Source organism: Gastrolobium bilobum, unplaced genomic scaffold, assembly GCF_033153095.1.
Source record: "Gastrolobium bilobum isolate Gb01-03AN ecotype WA unplaced genomic scaffold, APGP_CSIRO_Gbil_v1 utg116229, whole genome shotgun sequence".
Taxonomy (NCBI): domain Eukaryota; kingdom Viridiplantae; phylum Streptophyta; class Magnoliopsida; order Fabales; family Fabaceae; genus Gastrolobium; species Gastrolobium bilobum.
Genome location: NW_026899764.1, coordinates 8,377 through 29,845, shown reverse-complemented (window position 1 = coordinate 29,845; position 21,469 = coordinate 8,377). Strand labels below are relative to the sequence as shown.

Below are 21,469 nucleotides of genomic sequence, written 5' to 3'. Positions count from 1 at the left end.
ATGAAAAGTGTTATGGATTTTTGCTGAGGTTGGTAAATCCAATTGGTAAGCCATTGATCCAATTTTCTTAAGTATAGCAAAAGGACCAAAGTATCTATAAGATAGTTTATGAGACATACGATCCGCTACAGAATGTTGTCGATATGGTTGGAGATGAACCCAAACTAAATCACTAAAATCAAAAGTCACCTCTCTGCGATGTTTGTCAGCATTCTTCTTCATAGTAGCTTGAGCTTTCTGCAAATTTGTTTTCAATTGTTGTAAAATGACTTGTCTGTCTTGCAACACGCGATCCACATCTGCTGAAACAGTAGAGGAAGGAATATAATCCAAAATGGAAGGTGGATCTCTGCCAAATACCACTTTAAAAGGTATCATCCCAGTTGAACTATGAAAAGTAGTTGTAACAAAGTTCAGCCCAATGTAGAATCTTAGACCATTGCTTAGGGAACTCAGCCACAAAGCACCTCAAATACTGTTCTAAGACTCGGTTCACAACCTCAGATTGTCCATCTGATTGAGGGTGGTATGCAGTTGTGCGTTTTAATGCTGTGCCACTGAGTTCAAACAATTCCACCCAGAAACGACTTAGGAAAATAGGATCTCTATCTGTAATAAGAGACCTTGGTAAGCCATGTAACCTGCATACCAATGTAGAGAAAAGGGCAGCTACTTTAGGAGCTGTGAATTTTTTGGAAGACAGCCGAAATGGGCTTGCTTTGATAGTCTATCAACAACCACTAAGATTGTGGTATAACCATGGGATAAGGGCAGTCCAATAATGAAGTCCATGGTGAGGTCTTCCCAAATTCTCTTTGGAGAATTGGCCAAAGTAGACCAGCTGGAGCCTGTGTAGAATATTTCACTTGTTGACAAACCACACAAGATTTAACAAAATTAGTAACTGTTTTTTGTAAACCTTGCCAAGTGAAACTACTATTGACTCGAGCAATAGTTTTCTGAATTCCAGTATGTCCACTAGACAATGTAGCATGACATTCATGTAGAATTGTAGGAATCAAAGGAGATAATGGATCTAGAAACAACTTGCCTCTTTGTAATAAAAGACCATTTCTGATCTCCATGTCAGCATGTTCTTCTGGATTTGCAGTCAAGTCAGTATACCATTGTTGGAAAAAAGATGAGTGCATATTTTCTGCCTTTAGTTTCTCTAGAATGTCAAACTGGACACTAGAAAGGGAAATGAAACAAAAGACAGTGGGAACTCGAGAGAGGGCATCTGCCACTCTATTCTCCTTGCCTGGTTTATACACAATGAAATATTGAAAACCCAAGAGTTTAGCCATGTAGTATTGTTGTTCAGGTGTTTGAATTACCTGATCAAGCAAAGCTCTCAAACTCTTCTGGTCTGTGCGGATAACAAACTGCCTTCCTAGTAAGTATTGTCTCCATTTTTTGACACCTTCGGTGATAGCATAGAGTTATCTCACATAAGTAGAAGCTCTTTGCATTCGAAGAGATAATTTCTTGCTAAAATAAGCAATAGGATGCTCCTCTTGTAATAAGACTGCACCTATGCCAACATCAGATGCATCAGTCTCAATGACAAATTCTTTGGAAAAGTCTGGTAACTTTAAAACAGGAGCTGTAGTCATGGCCTGTTTTAAGTGCAGGAAAGCATGTTGAGCATATTCTGACCAATTGGAAGCATCTCTCTTCAACAATTCGGTTAAAGGTGCAGCAATGGTAGCATAATGATAGACAAACCTTCGATAATATCCTGTAAGTCCAAGGAATCCTCTTAACTGTTTGAGGTTTTTTGGAATTGGCCACTCCAACATAGCTTTAATCTTGTTGGTGTCCATACTCACTCCTGTATGTGAGACAATGTGTCCAAAGTACTGCACGGCTGGTTGAGCAAATGTACACTTGGACACTCTACAGCTTGGAGGAGCTGTAAATGAGTATATCATCGAAGAACACAACCACAAACTTACGGAGGAAGGGTTGAAGAATGACATTCATGGTGGCTTGGAAGGTAGAAGGAGCATTTGTGAGACCAAAGGGCATCACTAAAAATTCATAGTGGCCTTGGTGAGTTCTAAAAGCAGTCTTGTGCACATCATCAGGACTCATGCAGATTTGATGGTATCCAGCTCTCAAATCCAGCTTGGAAAAGATTATGGAACCACCCAATTCATCCATTAATTCATCAGCTGTGGGTATAGGGAATTTGTCCTTGATAGTGAGGCTGTTCAAAGCCCGAAAATCAATGAAAAATCTCCATGATCCATCCTTCTTTTTCACCAAAAGGACTGGAGAGGAAAATGGGCTTGTGCTGGTGCGAATGAAATCAGAATCTAGCATCATTTGGACCTGTCTTTCAATTTCTCCTTTCTGAAAATGAGGATACCTGTATGGCCTCACGTTTACTGGTGTGGTCTCAGGTTGTAAGTGAATATGGTGATCCAATTGTCTATGTGGAGGCAGCTTTTGTGGTTCTTGGAAGAGTTCATCAAACTCTTGGAGTAACTTGGTCACAGCTGGATGGTTATCATCACTAACAACAGTAGGATTAGCATCAATAACAGATAGTTGAAATAAGGAAGCTACCTGGCCTTGTTGTTGGATTTTTCGAAATTGATTGAAAGAGATGGAAGTGGTATGTTGGTCTCCCTGTAGCTTTATTGATTCCCCACCCCAAGAGAACTCCATTGATAATTTTTGATAATCCAATAGAATAGGCCCTAGCAATTGTAGCCATTGGACTCCAAGTACAATGTCTGCTCCTTGTATTGGTAACACATAACAGTCCATCAAAAAGACATGCTGCTGAATTTGTACTGGTACAGCTGAGCAGAATCCTTCACATTTAAGTACCTGACCATTGCCCACCATTACATCAAACTGGCGATCATTTAAGATAGGTAATTGCAGTTCAGCAACTACTCTTGGTTGCACAAAATTATGAGTGCTGCCCCCATCAACCAAAAGCAACATCTCAGATTTCCCAATAAGGCCCTTAAAACGTAATGTTTGAGGCACTACAAACCCAGATAAAGCATGCATACTGATCTGTGGAGTGATTATGTCAGTAGTGTTTGTTGGGAAGCTGGATATAGCATCCAAGCACTCAGAATTGTGAAGCAACTCATCATCAATAATGTCTTCATCAGGCACAATCAACACATGTACTGAAGGTTTACATTTGTGGCCTCTAAAGTATTTCTCACCACAATAAAAACAGAGATTCTTATCCTTTCTTTCCTGAATTTGGCTGTGAGTGAGTCTATGAGTAACTGTGGGGTTTGTTGGGGTGGTGGTTTGGCTGGTGTGAGTAGTTAGAATAGTAGGTTTGATATTATGGTTGTTGTGGTTAAACCTCGGTTGTGGTATGGGTGTGGGCAGTAATGGAGGATAAGGAGAATGTAATTTGGGTGGGTGATGCTTGAGGTGTAACTTAGATTCCTGTAGTTTGGCTAGGGACATTGCATGTGACAAGGAAGAAGGACGAAAGGCAGAGACATCATGTTGAATTTCATGTTTTAAGCCTGATACGAAACAACTTACTAGGAATGATTCAGAAAGACCATCCACCTGAGTGGATAAGTGTTCGAATTGCTCCTGGTATTCAAGCACCGTGCCTGTTTGAAACAGTTTGGTTAATTGACCTTGCGAATCTTCCAACTCTGAAGGACCGAATTTGGTTTGCAGAGATTTAAGGAATTTGGGCCAGGAATTGATAGTGGAATTTTTGTTGAACCATTGATACCATTGTAAAGCTTTACCTTCGAAATAGAAAGGAGAAATCTTCAAACGTTGCTCTTCTTCCATATCATAGAAGTCAAAGAACTGATTGATTTTGTAGATCCATCCTTGTGGATCTGTCAATCCATCGTAACGTGAGACCTTCAATCTCAGGTTCTTCGCTGCTGCATGATCGCGTGTATTGGATTGCATATTGGAAATAGAACTAAGATTTGGTGATTGTCGTTCTTTGTAGTTGTCAAAGATTGCATCCAATTTGCATGACAATTCTTGGAAACGCTTGTTCATCTGTTCCTTCAGCATTTCTACATCTGCTTGAGTGTGTTCCCAGCGATCTTCCACTGTTCGAGTGGGAGTCTCAGGAGCCATAGTTCAGAGGATGAAAGCACCAATTGATAGAGGTGATTCTCTACCCATAACAGAATTAGAGAAGAAGAGAAGGATAATGACAGAAGAGAAAAATTCAAGAGATGAGAAGAAAGAAGTTTCATGTATATTCATCAAAAGTGTCTTATGAATTACAATTTCCCTATTTTATAGCTATTACAAGTATAGCCACGTATCCCACCACTAACTATTTCCCTCCTATTCGTTTACACGTAACATTTCCCCCAACTAACTTTTCTAACAACCTTACACGTCATCTCTAAACCTCAAAGGTCTTTTCCTTTCGCGGTGCCCTTTTCTTCTAGCTATGCTTTGTTCTTCTGTTTGATCAGTATCATCCACTTCCTCTGTTTCTGAATTCTGCTCCTTTAAGTCGCCAGTTTCTTTGACTGTTTCTTCTTCTGGCAATGCTACTGTATCACAATACCTAGAAAGAAGAATTAGGCTTGTGGCCTAAGCATCTCAATTCCTCATATGAGTAAACTAGGATTCTTAACACACAGAAAGGTGAACTTTATTTCATAATACCTGGAAAAAAAAATTAGGCTTCTCAATACCTAAAGAAAAGTTATCTAGATATAACATCCCCAGCTATAGTAATTACTACAAAAAAAAAAAAGATTATTAATGGAGGTTATTTAGTGTAGGTGAAAAAACCCTCCACTAAATAATGTAATTTTTAGCAGGTTCTAAGCTTCCACAATTTATTATATTTTTTTATTTTATATTGCTTTATATATATATATATATAATATTTTTTTAATTTCTATTTACTTTCTGGATATTATCAATCTCTAAAAATAATTTAGTTTTTTTTCAAAAAAAAATATTTGCATTTATTTTAAAAATTGTTGTGAACTCTTTGTTCCTTCTTTAGAAAGCCTAGCACTCACTCTCCTCTGAGCCGCAAGTTCGTTGTAATGTCTTTCTCTCTTGTTGCGAACTATCAAACACTTACTCAACACTTTATTGAGACTAGACTCATTCTCCTATCAGTCGCTACAACATCTCACTCTACTTCAAAACCTCCTAGGTAACTCACTTAACTTCAATTTCTCATCATGTTTATTAAATTTTTCACTTACCACACACATTTTTGTCATCGCTCCTCGCCGGTAAGTTCTCTTGATGCAAGCGATGTACCTCCCCTCAAAGACACTCTCAACTAGGCTATACATCGTCACCTCTTCTACCTTTTTCGATCTCTCACATTTCAATTCAATATCCCTAATTTTAAAATTTTCTCTGATCGTTTTTTGTGCTTATTTCCCTCTTCAGGCTTCAAGACTCCGCGAAAGGTTCGAGGAAAACAGATACGTGGTTAGTTTCGCTCTTTTTTCATTTACCTTCCAGATCATGGCATCTTGCTTTCACCATTAATCGCTTCTGGAAATTCAAAGTTTGGCTTCGATTTAGCATTCTGGAGTGGGGATTTCTTTGTTTATTGGTGGGAGCTGCATTTCTGATATCGTACACCCCAAATGTTTGTTGTGTTGATTGTGTAGTGATCAGTAAGTTGTGTCACTCATATTCCACTTGGTGAAATAGTCCTTGCAATTACCAAATCTAATCTTATCAAAAAAAATTTATTTTCGATATGCTTTGAATCCCTGTTTGTTTTTTCATTCTCTGTTAAATTCACTCCCCTTTCATTTTCGACTTTGAATAAACCTTGCTTATCGCTGATTTTGAAACTGCAAATCTTACCAAATTTATTGTTTTAATACCAAAAAAGTCCAACATTTCCATACCAAAAATCCAGACCCGTAGGGTGCCGTTGGACATGAATTCATAAACCAGTATATGGACCAGTAGAGAAAGAATATAAGAGAATAATATTGATGTCAAGCTAATATCGAAAACTTGTCTAAATTAGAATAGCACAGGTGAGTTCCTAATACAAGCTTTCTTCATTATATCAAAGTAATATAACTAGCGCGCAAAAAAGAACTAGTATAGTCCATTTTGACATAACTTGAAATCCTAGGGAGAGAGATAATAAAGAAAGTTGTTACAACATGCAATTCATTTACTCAGGTAATTAAGTATAGAGTCTGGATAACAAACATAAGTAAAGACTTAAATAGATTGAAGGAGAATAACAGGCTACATGTTGAGTTCAGGGACTAATAGAAATTGCTTTACTTGTTATGAATTCTAACTTAACATCTAGAATTACACAATGATATTGTTAATCATTTATATATCTATCTTACTTGTTCATGTTAGATTCATGAATTGTTTATATGTACAGAACCAGGTATATGAAGAATTAAACTAGAGCACTAATTCTACTGAAATTTCAACAAATGATGTTGTTGCAAAAGTTTTTGGACCACTTTGGCCGTGTATGTGGTTTATGTAACACCCCGTGTACACCCGGTGTATTAAACATACATATGGTAATAGCGCAGCTAAATAAATACGGAAACTAACTTTTTCTTTCCAATTATGAACTATTCATTATTAACCAAGTGGATTACTTATTCCTTTTCAAATATCGTCTGTATGTAAATTGCAATAAATAACTACACTGAATAACCTCATAGTATAAATAACTGTGTATCTAGTCACGGAACTACAACATGTTGTAACATCCCGCAGATTTAGGAAATTATATAAATGTTGCTTAGGAACTTAAAAGCTTGTGTTGAATTCGAAATATATATATGTATATATTTATTTAGGGTGGACTCAATTTTAATTCATGAAAATTTGGTTAATTATAACTTTAAGGGAATAAGTGTTAGGAAATTTAATTTGTGAGCATGCATGCTATTAGGAATGAGAAGGAATAATTCTGAATTTTTAATATTAAAATAAGTACGTGATTTATCTTAGTTTCTTGAACAAAACCTTTAGTGATTAATTAGAGGGGGTATAATTTGGTCATAGCTTATAAAAGAACTTTAGTTGGCATCTTTATAGTTATATGAAATATTAAATAGTAGGATGGGATTAATTTAATCATAACATATTATGGTCTTTTTCTTTTGGTCTAAAATCCCTACATGAAAAACATCCTCATCATGATACCCTTATCCCTTCATGCGTATGACTTAATCCTGATTGGCTTGTTATCTCATCTATATCTCATGGTTCCTTGCATCCTTAGATAACCATAATTAGCATTATTAAGTTTTATCCCAATGAAAATATTATGGTCAGCATGCATGAGGTTTTATTGGTCAAAAATTCTGCACTCTGTTACTCTGTAATTATGCGCTGGAAGGGAGCAGCAGCAGAGTGAATCCAAATCATTGTCATCATATCAATCAGCTTGCTACCTCTACTCCTTTCCCTTAGGCGCTGATTGTAGGAGTCTCCTTGAGTGTACATTATCTTGTAAATCAAAGACCCAAAACTCGACCCTCATCTCCTTTCTTCAAGTCGTGACACCCTAAGAAGAACAATAGAATTATGCATGTCCCTTTTAATCAGAATTAGGATCATCCCTATATGCTCATTCTCTCTCTCCCTCACAAGCCATAATCTTCCAGAAAATGAACCAAACATCGAAACCATTTTATCTTTCCCTTGTTCGATTGTACAAAGCAGTAAGCGTGCAAGTTTGTTGTTTCTTGCTTCCTCTCACAAACCGTGATTTCATAAGAGTAGGATAAACCACTTCAACATATTCTTCCTCCACCACTATTTCGGCAAGGGACCATTGAGTAGAAAGATGTAGGTGAATCACCAAGATAATTTCTTGTTCCTTGCTGTTCGGCTGGTGTATGCATGTTAAGAAAACGTGAATCTTTGTCACCTCTGCCCTCTTGAGTCTGTCCAACCACAAAGCTGTCGAGTTGAGGGCATGCAGAACGAAACCCCTAGGCATATCACTCCTCCCACCTGCTCTTAGTTGTCCAAGCCATTGGTATCAAAGGACTGAAAGGCTCAAGACCCAAGCTTGCAAATACTTTACTCCTCTACTCCTCTAAACCGTGAAAGAAGAACCTCACCATCTAAGCCTCTACTCTCATATTGTTTCTGGTCCAGCCGAGCATCAAAGCTCCAAGAGAGGTAATGTGTTCCCCTCATCCGTTGATCCTATACAATCTGTTTTGGGACTGTGATGATGTCCCTCCCTGCACGCAGATGAAGACCAACGCCTTTCAAGGAAGATCTCACCTTCGGACCCTGATCCATTCTCCCCAAACATGCAAGGCCTAGTGAGAAATCCTTACTCCCTTGCTCTTTGATCTTCGGCGCATGTAAGGCTGAGCAAGCTGTTCTTGTTGTGTTCCCTGTTCTGGTTCTTGGGACAGTGAAATTGGAAGAGGACTGTCTCTTGTTGGGTGATGTTCTTGGGCCGAGAGGAGGGTGAGTTGGGTACAACATGCTAGAGGTAAAAATCTGAAATGATACCCTTATTTTCCCCCTCACTGGTTCGGTTTCTGAGTGTGCTCTAGGAAAAATTATGTTTTGTTATTTCTCCCTTTTTTTTTCTGTTTCGTAGAAGACCTTTGACCTTGGTGTATGTAAGAACCAACCGAAATTGTGAGCTTGGAAATAGCCCCATATTATGTTGATGAAATGTTCCCTAAATTGGAAAACCTTATTAGGATTACAGCGGTTAAGAAAATATGGGCAGGATGTTAAAGGTATTATTAGCACACCCTTATGATTGTAGAACATGTGTTATTAAAGAAGAAATATATATATATATATATATAAACACTTAGTATCACTCTTAAAACCGAACTTGCATGTATTTATAACACATGTAGGCAGCCTATGTAAATGACTTACTTAGTTTATGTATATGAGAGCTAGGTAGTGTTTGTTAAAGGAAATATCATAAACACCTAGTAGGTGGTGAAAACAGAACTTGTATGCTTAAGGAACCTTGGGTCGTGGCATTTGTAAAAGAGTAAGGAAACCGGTTATAGACCAAGGGGCTAAGGGAATGGAAAAGCTATGTTAAGTATAGGAAAAATATGTAGCTAATTCTGACTTGTATATATATATATATATATATCTGTTAGGTGTGCAAAATCCTAAAACGTGGACCATTGGGTGATGCTTGATGAAAATATTATACGCACCAAGGTATGTGTAGGCGGTATTACCTAATGTGACTATTGGCTAGTGTATGGAATTGTGATGTGTTGCTCACATTTGTCCTATGTATGTTATGATGATGATGAGCCAATGGTAAGAATATGAAAGGATGATATGATATATGCATGCATTTTACATCATAATACATTTTTCTGTTGGGTGCGATTGCATAACATGGCATGTATACTTGATTCATGACATCTTGAATATATATATATATATATATATATATATTTGTATTGAGGACATGTGACTGAGCATGCATCATATAGGCATGCCTGGTACCAGGAGAGGGGACACTTGGCTTCAGTCCGCATAGGTTCCACAGTGGGATTCACCTTCATGGGAGCCATTAGGAATACCCACTGTGATGCTACGCGCACGACGGTGCTATGAGCGTAAAGGAAAAAGGGCGTTATATACGCGTTATGATATATGATGAAAAAGATTAAATGTTTGAAGTGACTATTTATGATTTTGTGCCTAGTTGATATTGTTGCACTATGGTTTTGTTGCCACACTACTGGGATTTTCTCTCACCCCTTCGGGGCTGCTATTTTTACAAAATGGCAGGAGGACGTAAAAGCTTTTGAGGACTTGGATATTTGTTGTTGGCTTCTACTGTTTGGGCATGCTGCTATTGATGTGATATTTTATTTATGACTGTATGAAATTGAGAAGCTTTTATTATTGTGAACTATGATTTTATTATTACATTACGATTTTATAACCAGCAAGTATTTTGGAAACAGATGTTGAAACGTTTGCGAAAAGGATTTTGACATGTTATCTAAATGCTGAGTTTTGAAAAGTCTTTGCGAGCACTTTGTAAGTTGTCGTACTGGGGCTAAGGACCTCCGATTTTCTTATAATTTATATGCACGCGTAGCCCCAGGTGTCTAGTTTCATTATATACAAACCTTGCAATGAAATTCTGAAAGATCGATTTATTATGAATTTTACCAGCCAGGACATTTGTGATATTTCCACTATTTTCTCTCTTATTTTTGCGAGTTATGTTTCGAGGGGAAAACAAACTCCAAATCACTATTATTTTATATGACCGTGAAGTCCCAGATATTTAGTTTCCAGATTACAAAGAATATATTTTTGAATCGTTGAACTGGATTTTATACGAATTTTTAAAGACAGCAAGGTCTATCAGGAAATTTATATTTTTAATAAGTTTAAGAAATTTTGTGTACTCTTATTTTTGTAATTAACCAGATCCCCGCTTTAGTTTTAATTGGCAATGTAAAAGCGATATTTTTTTCAGTCTCTAAAATACTATTAAAGAACTCTAATTTCGCTTAGCAAACAACTCTCTTGGAGGCCTACAAGAGAGGGTGTTACACATGTAGACCAGACAATATCTTGATACATTATACAACTCAAATAAACTCAAACATGACTGATATCGATGTGGTATGGATAACCCCCATGCACACCAAATAAGGCCATAAAGCCAAACAAAGTCTCAAATCAAAGAACACAACATACTGAAAGTAAAACATGATCAATATCCAGACATATCAGTAATCAGAATGCATAATCAACTAAACTCCGGCCTTCTGCCGCTAGAGGTATCAACCCCCAAGGTACGTGTACCTGAAAATGTTCCCCAACACGGGGTGAGATCTCTAAAAAGAAATCTCAGTAAGCCAAGGGGTCCTCAAGGATTTCTCCACCCCAAGCTCACTTACATGTGCAATATACGTTCCAAAACAGTATAACAATATAATTTTCAAAACTTGTGCAATGTAGCATATATCCATGTCATGTGTGTATGTATCCTACTGGCCATAGAATTAAAAGGTAGGGATTACATACATCTACAATCTACAGTACGAGGAACACCACTTGTACCTCCCCACAAAGTTTCCATCTTGTATCTCTCCACATACTCAGGATTACCATCTACGTGGTACACCACATTCATATCATATGACACTTGCACTCAATAAAACAGCTCAATAGCATAACAAGAATCATCATTAATTTTCATAAAAACACAGCATGCATATAACCACCCCTCTATGAGGTATGGTGGAACCAACAATAGGCAAAATCAAGGACACGAAAGCTTACCTCGTAAGCTAATAATCCCAAGTCAAGAGTCCACAACCACCCAAGGTCACAAAACAGCACAATCACAATTTGTTTAGACCAGAAATCTCAACAACATTCGAAATCTAGAAGTTCATTACATTATGACAATGTTTCCTTTTTCGTTTCATGCCTTTAGGCTTCTCTCAAAGCCAAAAGCCTTTAATCTAAGTGATTCTGACTCTGTGAACTTATTACAGAGATTCATACTAACCACTCAAGGGACCAGAAACCCAATCTACACTTCTGTTTAGACAGAACAGTGCAAAACTCGAAATTCCCAAAATATTCGGATATTTGTCGGGGGCTATCCGGATATCATATCCGAATATTTCGCGACAGAATGCAGTTTTGCATTTGGCGAATATATACTTCCAAGGTTCTATTTTTAAGGGTTCCAAACGTTCAATCATGCGTTTTAGGCGTGTTATACCTTACCAACCCTTAAGTTATCAAGTTCCACTTATTACATGCATCAAGGTTCATTCTTTTAATAGAAACTCAAGAGAAATGTGGTGATGCTTACCCAAAGGCTCAAAACAAAGAAAAGGCAGTGGTTTGAGGCTTCTTGTGCCACTCTGTAGTACTGCTACTAAGAGACCACAAAAATGGTTCATGATGGGACAGAAATTTGTTCCCATCTAAGCCCATTTTGATGAAAAAATACCATATATTCCCTCATCTGATGAGCAACTTCAGCACTAAAAACACATATTTTATATCTTTATGACAAAAACACAGTGGGGAACGGATGATGACGTAATCTTTTGGAAAATATAGAAAAAGGAAACAGAATGGGAACATTAAATACACCTGCTCCACTAACTCTATCCCTCTGTACACTTTGCAGGTAACGTTGAAAAGAAGCTTCCATAAAGCATAAGAGGTATAGCAATCAAGTGGGAAGAAACGTGCACAGTAGGGAATAAAGAGTTCCTATTGGCTAAGAGGAAAGAGGGATGAGGGACTGCAGAAGAAACGGCAAATCTCAACAATAAGTGTCCCATCTAGCAACTTGCAACCCTCTGAACACTGTTCGCACCGCCCCGTCCATGCAGTCAAGAAAACAACTCCAGGGAAATTACAAGCTTTGCCATTCACTCTTCTGCCTATAAATAGGACGTTCCAGCACGAAGAAGATCATCGAATTCCTTAAGAAGAGATCACTTAGTTTATTTTGTAGTTTTACGTTTTCAGTTGTATAGTTTTAGCATTAGTTAAGTGACAACAACTTCTTCTGTATTCTATATCACCCACTTGAGACTCCTCACGAGCAGCAACCATACTTCTCCACTTTTCATTTTATTGTAACCTAATTTGTTACCAGTTAAATATATGTGTTATTTCTCTTCTTTTCCACTTGTTATCTCTGAACCGAATCTCGGATCTATGGGATTTCAGTTTGGAATAATTATGTTTAAAGTAGTAGCCATGGGCTAATCTATTTGTGGAACGGAAAAACTGTGAAGTTTGTAAAGAACTATTTTCAAAACTCTTGTACTGAAGCTTTTGTATTTCTCTGTTTAAGTGAGCTATATTCATTGTATATCAATGGAACTTGAATACATACTGAGAAAGGAATTTCCATAAGGAAGGGATTTCAGACAGCTTAACCAGAAGGGGAAGGCCACAACACTGCTGGTTGCCTTAGGAATAAGGGACCACCTCGTTCACTAAAGGTCTTGTGCTAAGTAACTGTTGGAGTCAAGGGAGCCATAGGAATATGGAAGCTTGTGAGCCATTTAGTCCATGAGCTGAGGAATCAGAGTTGGCAGTGAAAAGACCTGATCAAAGCCAAAAGTGTTAAGGCTTGAGTGGATAATATAGCTATTTAAGAATGAAACAATGGATCTGTTTCTTCTGTTAAAAACTATTTTTATCACTCCATATTGTTGTCTCTTAAATATTGTTATTATTATTTTTATTGTTTTTCTTTGTTCAATCTTGTATCAATCATTCTCCCATGAATATTGTTGTTCCTTCTCTCAACAAGAAGGATATCATACATAACGAAGCAAAGAGCTGGTTGCTGTCAGATTGAACCTACTGTTCTTTAGGAACGTTGTTGTCAACACAGTAGGGAACATTTGACCAAATAGGTCAATTACTAACTTTTCTTTTCATTTTCATTCTTTTAAAATAGTTTAAGGCATTAATTAGAGTACTATCCTCGTGGAAATGATAATTTGGGCACTAATAGTCCCATTTATTACTTGATGCGTGCACTTGCGCACTTGGGTTGAAGTCAAGAGAACGAAAGTGTTTTCTCATGATGAACTAAAGTAAAGGAATGTCCTTCATCATAATATGTTAAGCAACCAACAAGTTCACCACCCAACAAGTTTTTGGCGCCGTTACCGGGGATAGTTACACTAAATTCTGTCTTTATTACTATTTTAAGTTCATACTCTGTGTATATTTCATTTATTAATTTTTGGTCATGTATTCTGTTGTTCATACTATTTGTGTTTATGGTTTATGAGTGAAGAGTCTGAAACAGATTCTCACCACTCCATTGAAATACCTGAGTTCTTCTTTGATCCTGAACCAGAACGTACCTTACACAGGAGAAGAAGAGATCTCAAAAAAATATTTTTGAAATAAACATGGTTGATCACAATAACAACAATGAAGAGATCCCTCATGAACAGAACTTCAGAGTTCTGGCTGCTCTTTCAAGGAACAGACCAGAAAGAGGAGTAATCCTCCCCCCTGTAGCTCCCAAATTTGAACTAAAACCCATCATGTTTCACATGATCAGGGAAGCTGGAGTCTTCAATGGACTCCCTGCAGAAGATCCTTACACACACCTCATAAACTTTCAAGATATCTGTGATAATTTCAGAACTGAGGGTGTGACAGAAAAAAGTATGAGAATGAGGTTGTTCCCACACTCTTTGGGCTCAAAAGCCAAAATAAGGATGAAAACTCTCACCCCCGGATCCATACACTCATGGGAGGAACTCTCTAATAAGTTTTATAGAGAGATTTCTCCCTATGTCTCGCCAAGCTGATGTTTAGAGCAGAACTTTCTAACTTTAGAATGTTTTATGGGAAAAATCTCTATGAAGCTTGGGAGAGATATAAAGAAATCATTAGGAAATGTCCAAACCATGGGGTGGAGAAATTGGGAATTTCACAGTCTTTTTACAAAGGGATTGATCATACTTCTCAATCATATTTAGACTTTGCTGCAAGAGGATATTTTTTTACAGGAACTCTTGAATCCCGGTATGAAATAATAGAAGCCACTGCAGAAAGATGTCTTCAATGGCCACTGGAAATAATGAGCCCAATAAGGAAGCCAAACATGCTAGAATTAGACAAATAAACTGCCATGGAAGCCCAACTGGCTACACTGATGAATGAGGTGAAGAATCTAAAAATTGACCAAGAACAGCCAAGAATGGAAGTATTACAACTCACAGCTACTGAGAGTGAACCATGCTCAGCTTGTGGTGAGAATCACGATTCAACAGACTGTCCATCCACAGCCTTGGTATGTTATACAGAAGATTTTGGGAACATAAATTTCACCCAGGCCAGAGACAATCAACATGCAGGAAGCAACAACAACCAGAATCCTAGAGGCACCATAGTGAAAGATCATAACCACAACCCACAATGGAAACCACCCATGAACCAAAGACCATACAACAACCAGCAGCAACAACACCAACAAGGCAGCAGTATGGGAAATAGAGCATATGACCAACAGAGAAGACCCAATTATGCTCTATTCCCCAGAGATGACCAACACATCAACACCTTGGAGAATCATGTCAAATAATATGTTACCATAAACGATGATGTGGTCAGAAACATTGAATCTCATCTGGGACAGATAGCTGCTAGCCTCAACACAAAAACATCAGGAAAACTGCCAGGAGATACTGATGTCCTCTCAAGATCCTCACCAGAGCAGATCAAGGCAGTCACCTTGAGGAGTGGGAGAATTGCTACACAAACCTCAACCACTCCCAAGACCACCAATCCTGGGAAGGAACGTAATGAACCATTGGAGGTATCTCCAAGTATGACACAACAACAACCAACACAAGTAGCTGGTGAAGAAGATCAAGAACTTGGAGAAAGAATTGTAGCTGACAAACAAACTCAAGTGGGAAGAAGTCAACCCATCAGACCACCACAGAACAAGCAAGTGCCAGTTACAATTCTGTTCCCTCAAAGAACAAAGAAGCAACAAGATGATAAGCAGTTTGGAAAATTCTTAGACATTTTGAAGCAATTTCAGATCAACATACCACTGGTGGATTCGCTGGAACAAATGCCCAAGTATGCCAAATTCATGAAAGATGTTCTCTCCAAAAAGAGAGGAATAAAAAAATATGAAACTGTGAAAATGACACAAGAAAGTTGCAAATACTTGGGCAAGTGATGGGACGAAAATTCGTGCCCATCTAAGCCCTTTTTTTTTTTGATAACACATCTAAGCCCATTTTGATGGCAAAGTACCTTTCATTCCCTCATCTGATGAGAAACTTTAGCACTAAAAACACATGTTTAATATCTTTATTACAAAAACACAGTTGGGGAACGTATGGTGACGTAATCTTTATTACAACAATACCAACTTTACCAAGGCATGGGGAAGATCAGAAGGAAAGATAAATCTCAACAATAACTGTCCCATCCAGCTACTTGCGCCCCTCAAAGCACTATTCACACCGCCTCTTTCATGCAGTCAAGAAAACAACTCCAAGGAAATTACACACTTTGCCATCCACTCTTCTGTTATAAATAGGACGTCCCAGCACGAAGAATACCATCGAATTCCTTAAGAAGAGATCACTTTGTTTATTTTTGTAGTTTTTCTTTTGTATAGTTTTAGCTGAAGTTAAGTGACAACACTTCTCCTCTACACTGTATCACCCACTTGAGACTCCTCACGAGCAGCAATCATATTCTCCACTTTCTATTTTATTGTAACCTAATTTGTTTCCAGTTAAATATAAGTGTTATTTCTCTCCTTTCCACTCGTTATCTCTAAACTGAATCTCGGGTTTATGAGATTTCAGTTTTGAATAATTATGTTTAAAGTAGTGGCCATGGGCTAAACTATCTGTGGAATGGAAACGCTGCAAAGTTCTTAAAGAATTATTTTCAAAACTTTTGTACTGAGCTATTGTATTTCTCTGGTTAAGTAAGCTATATTCATTGTGTATCAAAGGAAATTGAACACATGCTGAGAAAGGAACTTCCATAAGGAAGGGATTTCAGACAGCTTAACCAAAGGGGGAAGGCAGTGTTGTGGAAACAACACTGATGGTTGTCTTAAGAATAAGGGACCACCTCGTTCATTTGAAGGTCTTGTGCTAAGTAACTGTTGGAGTCAAGGGAGCCATAGGAATATGGAAACTTGTGCCATTTAGTGCATGAGCTGAGGAATTAGAGTTGGCAGTGAAGAGACTGGAACAAAGACAAAAGTGTTAAGTCTTGAGTAGAGGAGATAGCTATTTAAGAATGGAGCAGTGAATCTGTTCCTTCTGTTAAAACTGTTTTAAACCATACACACTATTGTCTCTTAATTACTGTTATTACTATTGTTATTTTTTTCTTTATATTCAATCTTGTATCTATAAATCTCTCATGAATATTGTTGTTCCTTCTCTTAACAAGAAGGGTATCATACATAACGAAACGATGAACTGCTTGCTGTCAGATTGAACCTACTGTCCTTGAGGAACGTTGTCAAGACAGTAGGGAACGTTTGACCAAACAGGTCAATTGCTAAATTTTCTTTTCATTTTCACTCTTTTTAAAATAGTTTAAGGCATTAATTAGTAGAGTTATATCCTCGTGGGAACGATAATCTAGGCATTAATAGTCCCTTTATTACTTGATGCGTGCACTTGTGCACTTGGGTTGAAGTTGAGAGAACACAAGTGTTCTCTCTTACTAAACTAGAACGTTCTTCATCATAATAAATTTTTCACCCAACAAGCTTTTGACCCAACAGCAAGCTTCCACCAAAATTACAAGACCCTGACCCTGGAAGTTTTACCATTCCTTGTGTAATAGGAAACACTTACCAAGGCAAGGCTTTATGTGACCTAGGAGCAAGCATCAATCTAATGCCTTCCTCGGTTTTAAAACAACTGAACATTGGACTAGCAAAACCAACAATTGGAACACTACAGCTAGCAGATAGATCCATTGTCAAACCTGAAGGAAAAGTCGAAGATCTCTTGTCAAGGTGGACAAGTTCATTTTTCCTACTGATTTCATCATCTTAGATTATGATACCGATGTTGACGTCCCCATCATTCTGGGAAGACCGTTCATCGTCACTAGAGAACCGGTCGATAATGTACAAAAAGGGGAACTCGCTATGAGGATACATGATGTTGAAATTAAATTCAATGTTCTGAAGGCAATGAAATTCCATGATGAAAAAGAAGATTTGGAAGAATGCTCTGTAATTGCCGCATTGAGTAACCACCCCCACTTGAACTCAGGTGATGGAAATGATGGAACATAAGAGGAAGAAAACAGTTTAGCAGATTCCTTACCTACAGGAAAGAAGACATGAGTTCTTGCAGAGAACTGGAAAAGAAAAGCAAGTCAAAAGACCATCTGCAGAGCAACCCCCTGAGCTAGAATTGAAGTTGTTTCCCCAACATTTAAAATATGCATATTTACGGAACAACAATACTCTCCCAGTTATCATCTCCTCACTCCTCACCAAGGAACAAGAAGAATTACTGATTAGCAAGCTGAAAAAATATCTAGGAGCTATTGGGTGGACCATAGCAGATCTTAAAGGTATCAGTCCCTTTTTTTGTATGCATAAAATATTATTGACTGATCCTAACAGCTTTTCAGTAGAAAACCAAAGGAGATTGAATCTTGTTATGAAAGAAGTGGTAAGAAAGAAAGTCATCAAGTGGCTAGATGCAGGAATCATATATCCTATTTCAGACAACAATTGGGTAAGTCCTGTCCAATGTGTTTCCAAAAAAAGGGGCATAACTGTGAAGCTAAATGAGAAGAATGAGCTGATACCAGTCAGAAAAGTCACAGGGTGGAGAATCTGCCAAGACTATAGAAAGATCAATGCTGCCACCAGGAAAGACCACTTCCCGCTTCCCTTCACAGATCAGATGTTAGATCACCTAGCAGGTAAGGAATATTTTTGTTTTCTTGATGGTTATTCTGGATATAACCAAATTGCTCTAGCTCCATAAGATCAACGCAAAACCACTTTCACCTGTGCCTATGGAACATTTGCTTTCAGAAGAATGCCTTTTGGCTTATGGAATACGCTAGCAACGTTCCAAAGGTGTATATTTTTTATTTTTTCTGACTTGGTAGGTGAAGAAGGAGTGGAAGTTTTCATGGATGACTTCTCAGTTCTAGGAACGTCATATGATCACTGTCTGGATAATTTGGAAGATGTCTTACAAAGATGCATCTCTACTAATTTGGTTCTTAATTGAGAAAAATGTCAATTTATGGTGAAAGAAGGAATTGTCTTAGGACACAAAATTTCCAGGAACGGGTTAGAAGTGGATTAAGCCAAAGTAGAAGCTATAGCAAAGATGCCACCCCCTGTCAGTGTCAAAATGCTTAGATCATTTCTTGGGCATGCGAGCTTCTACAGAAGGTTCATTAAAGATTTCTCCAAAACAGCTAGACCTCTATGTCATTTGCTGGAAAAAGATGTGAAATTTGAGTTCAACTCTGATTGTTTGAAAGCTTTTGAAGCTTTAAAAATTTGTGGAACAAACATATCAGTTATAATATTGTGGCTGTGAAAATTTGGATAACTAATGACAGGAAACATAAAGTCAATTAGTAATCATTCTTATTCTTACTCTGAATGCTAGAAATAAGAAAAGAGAAGTGAATTTAGTCTTCAGATTTTTGAAGGATGCTGATCTGTGTGAACTAAAGCTGGTGAGGAACGAAAAATGCCAAACACTTACTCATGAAAGCGTTCCTAAGGTGTAACCACAATGAAACTTATGAACTTGCTTTGATGCTGTAAGTACTACAGAAGAACATGTGAACTCCATAGACAAGGATCTACCATCAAACACTCACCACATCACAGTCAAGCAAACACTTCCATCCCATTCATCAACACAATCACACACATTCCTAAATACCACCAGGTTCACTTAAGAGGTTAAGGAACAATAACAACCTGAGAAAACAGGACAAGAAGAAAAAAATCAAAGGCAATGGGAACAACCATTCAAAAGAATTCAGAAGAAAATACCAGACAAGATTCCTTCAAAGGAAGAAAAGAAGGTACAAAGACAAAGATAAGGTGTTCTCCAAACGGAAAAGTCCAAAGCTCAAAACAGAAAAGTGAAAACGTTCCTTGACCCCGGACCTATGACCACTCCATTCTAAACCTCCCCACAATCTCCTCCACCAAGATCCTTTGAAATGGAAGTCACTTTTGCTTCTTAGGAAAGCAATCGAAAAGCAAGTTTGAAGAATCACATCCAGGAATGGACAGAGAAACACCAAGCCCTGAGTGATAGTGAGACAGAAGATCAGCAACCTTCACTTACCTTGGAACAAATTCTTTCTACTTGTCATCTATGGAAAGTAGTTCATTCTTTGAAAAGATCATGATTACTCATTGGTTAAGTTTCTGAAGTTGATCTTTTCTTTGAAATTGATCAGCCTAAGCCACTATTTCTGAGTTGTTTAAGGACAACCAACAATTTAGTTTAGGGGTGTTTGATGGGATGAAAATTTGTTCCCATCTAAGCCCATTTTGATGGCAAAATACCATATGTTCCCTCACCTGGTGAGCAACTTTAGCACTAAAAACACTTATTTTATATCTTTATGACAAAAACACAGTGAGGAACGGATGATGACGTAATCCTTTGGAAAATATAGAAAAAGGGGAACAGATTGGGAACATTAAATACACCTGCTCCACTCACTCAATCTCTCTGACCACTTTGCAGGAAACGTTGAAAAGAAGTTTCCATAAAGCAGCAATCAAGCACGAAGAAACATGTACAGCAGGGAATAAAGAGTTCTCATTGGCTAAGAGGAAAGAAAGGCATGGGGGACTGCAGAAGAAACGGAAAATCTCAACAATAAGTGTCTCATCCAGCAACTTGCAACCCTCTGAACACTATTCGCACCGCCCCGTCCATGCAGTCAAGAAAACAACTTCAGAGAAATTATAAGCTTTGTCATCCACTCTTCTGCCTACAAATAGGACGTTCCAGCACGAAGAAGATCATCAAATTCCTTAACAAAAGATCACTTAGTTTATTTTGTAGTTTTTATATTTCAGTTGTATAGTTTTAGCATTAGTTAAGTGACAACAACTTCTTATCTTTTCTGTATCACCCACTTGAGACTCCTCACGAGCAACAACTATATTTCTCCATTTTTCCCTTTGATGTAACCTAATTTTTTTCCAGTTAAATATACATGTTATTTCTCTTCCTTTCTACTCGTTATCTTTGAACTGAATCTCGGGTCTATGGGATTTCAGTTTGGAATAATTATGTTTAAAGTAGTAGAGCCATGGGCTAAGTTATCTGTGGAACGAAAAAACTTTGAAGTTCTTAAAGAACTATTTTCAAAACTCTTGTACTGAAGCTTTTGTATTTCTATGGTTAAGTGAGCTATATTCATTGTGTATCAATGAAAATTGAACACATACTGAGAAAGAAACTTCCACAAGGAAGGGACTTCAGATAGCTTGACCAGAGGGGGAAGGGAGTGTTGTGAAAACAACACTGCTGGTTGCCTTAGGAATAAGGAACCACCTCGTTCACTAAAGGTCCTGTGCTAAGTAACTGTTGGAGTCAAGGGAGCCATAGGAATCTGGAAACTTGTGAGCTATTTAGTCCATGAGCTGAGGAATCAGAGTTGGCAGTGAAAAGACCTGATCAATGTCAAAAGTGTTAAGGCTTGAGTGGAGAATATAGCTATTTAAGAATGGAACAGTGGATTTGTTCCTTATGTTAAAAACTATTTTCATCACTCCATATTGTTGTCTCTAAATTATTGTTATCACAGTTTTATTATTTTTCTTTGTTCAATATTGTATCAATCATTCTCTCATGAATATTGTTGTTCCTTCTCTCAATAAGAAGGACAACATACATATCGAAGCGAAGAGCTGTTTGATGTCATACTGAACCTACTGTTCTTGAGAAACGTTGTTAAGACAGTA

At 37.6% G+C, this 21,469-nt stretch overlaps 2 protein-coding genes across 2 annotated transcripts; one reads left to right on the top strand and one right to left on the bottom strand.

Moving 5' to 3' along the window:
- Positions 1 to 1,899: 1,899 nt before the first annotated feature.
- Positions 1,900 to 4,098, bottom strand: LOC133293270 (uncharacterized). Its single transcript, XM_061491807.1, has one exon. The coding sequence runs from the start codon at positions 4,096 to 4,098 to the stop codon at positions 1,900 to 1,902; it is 2,199 nt and encodes a 732-aa protein (XP_061347791.1).
- A 10,525-nt stretch (positions 4,099 to 14,623) lies between these two features.
- Positions 14,624 to 15,685, top strand: LOC133293271 (uncharacterized). The gene is made up of 2 exons (XM_061491808.1): positions 14,624 to 15,067; positions 15,131 to 15,685. Exons 1-2 carry the CDS (start codon positions 14,624 to 14,626, stop codon positions 15,683 to 15,685), a joined length of 999 nt encoding a protein of 332 aa, XP_061347792.1.
- Positions 15,686 to 21,469: the final 5,784 nt, after the last annotated feature.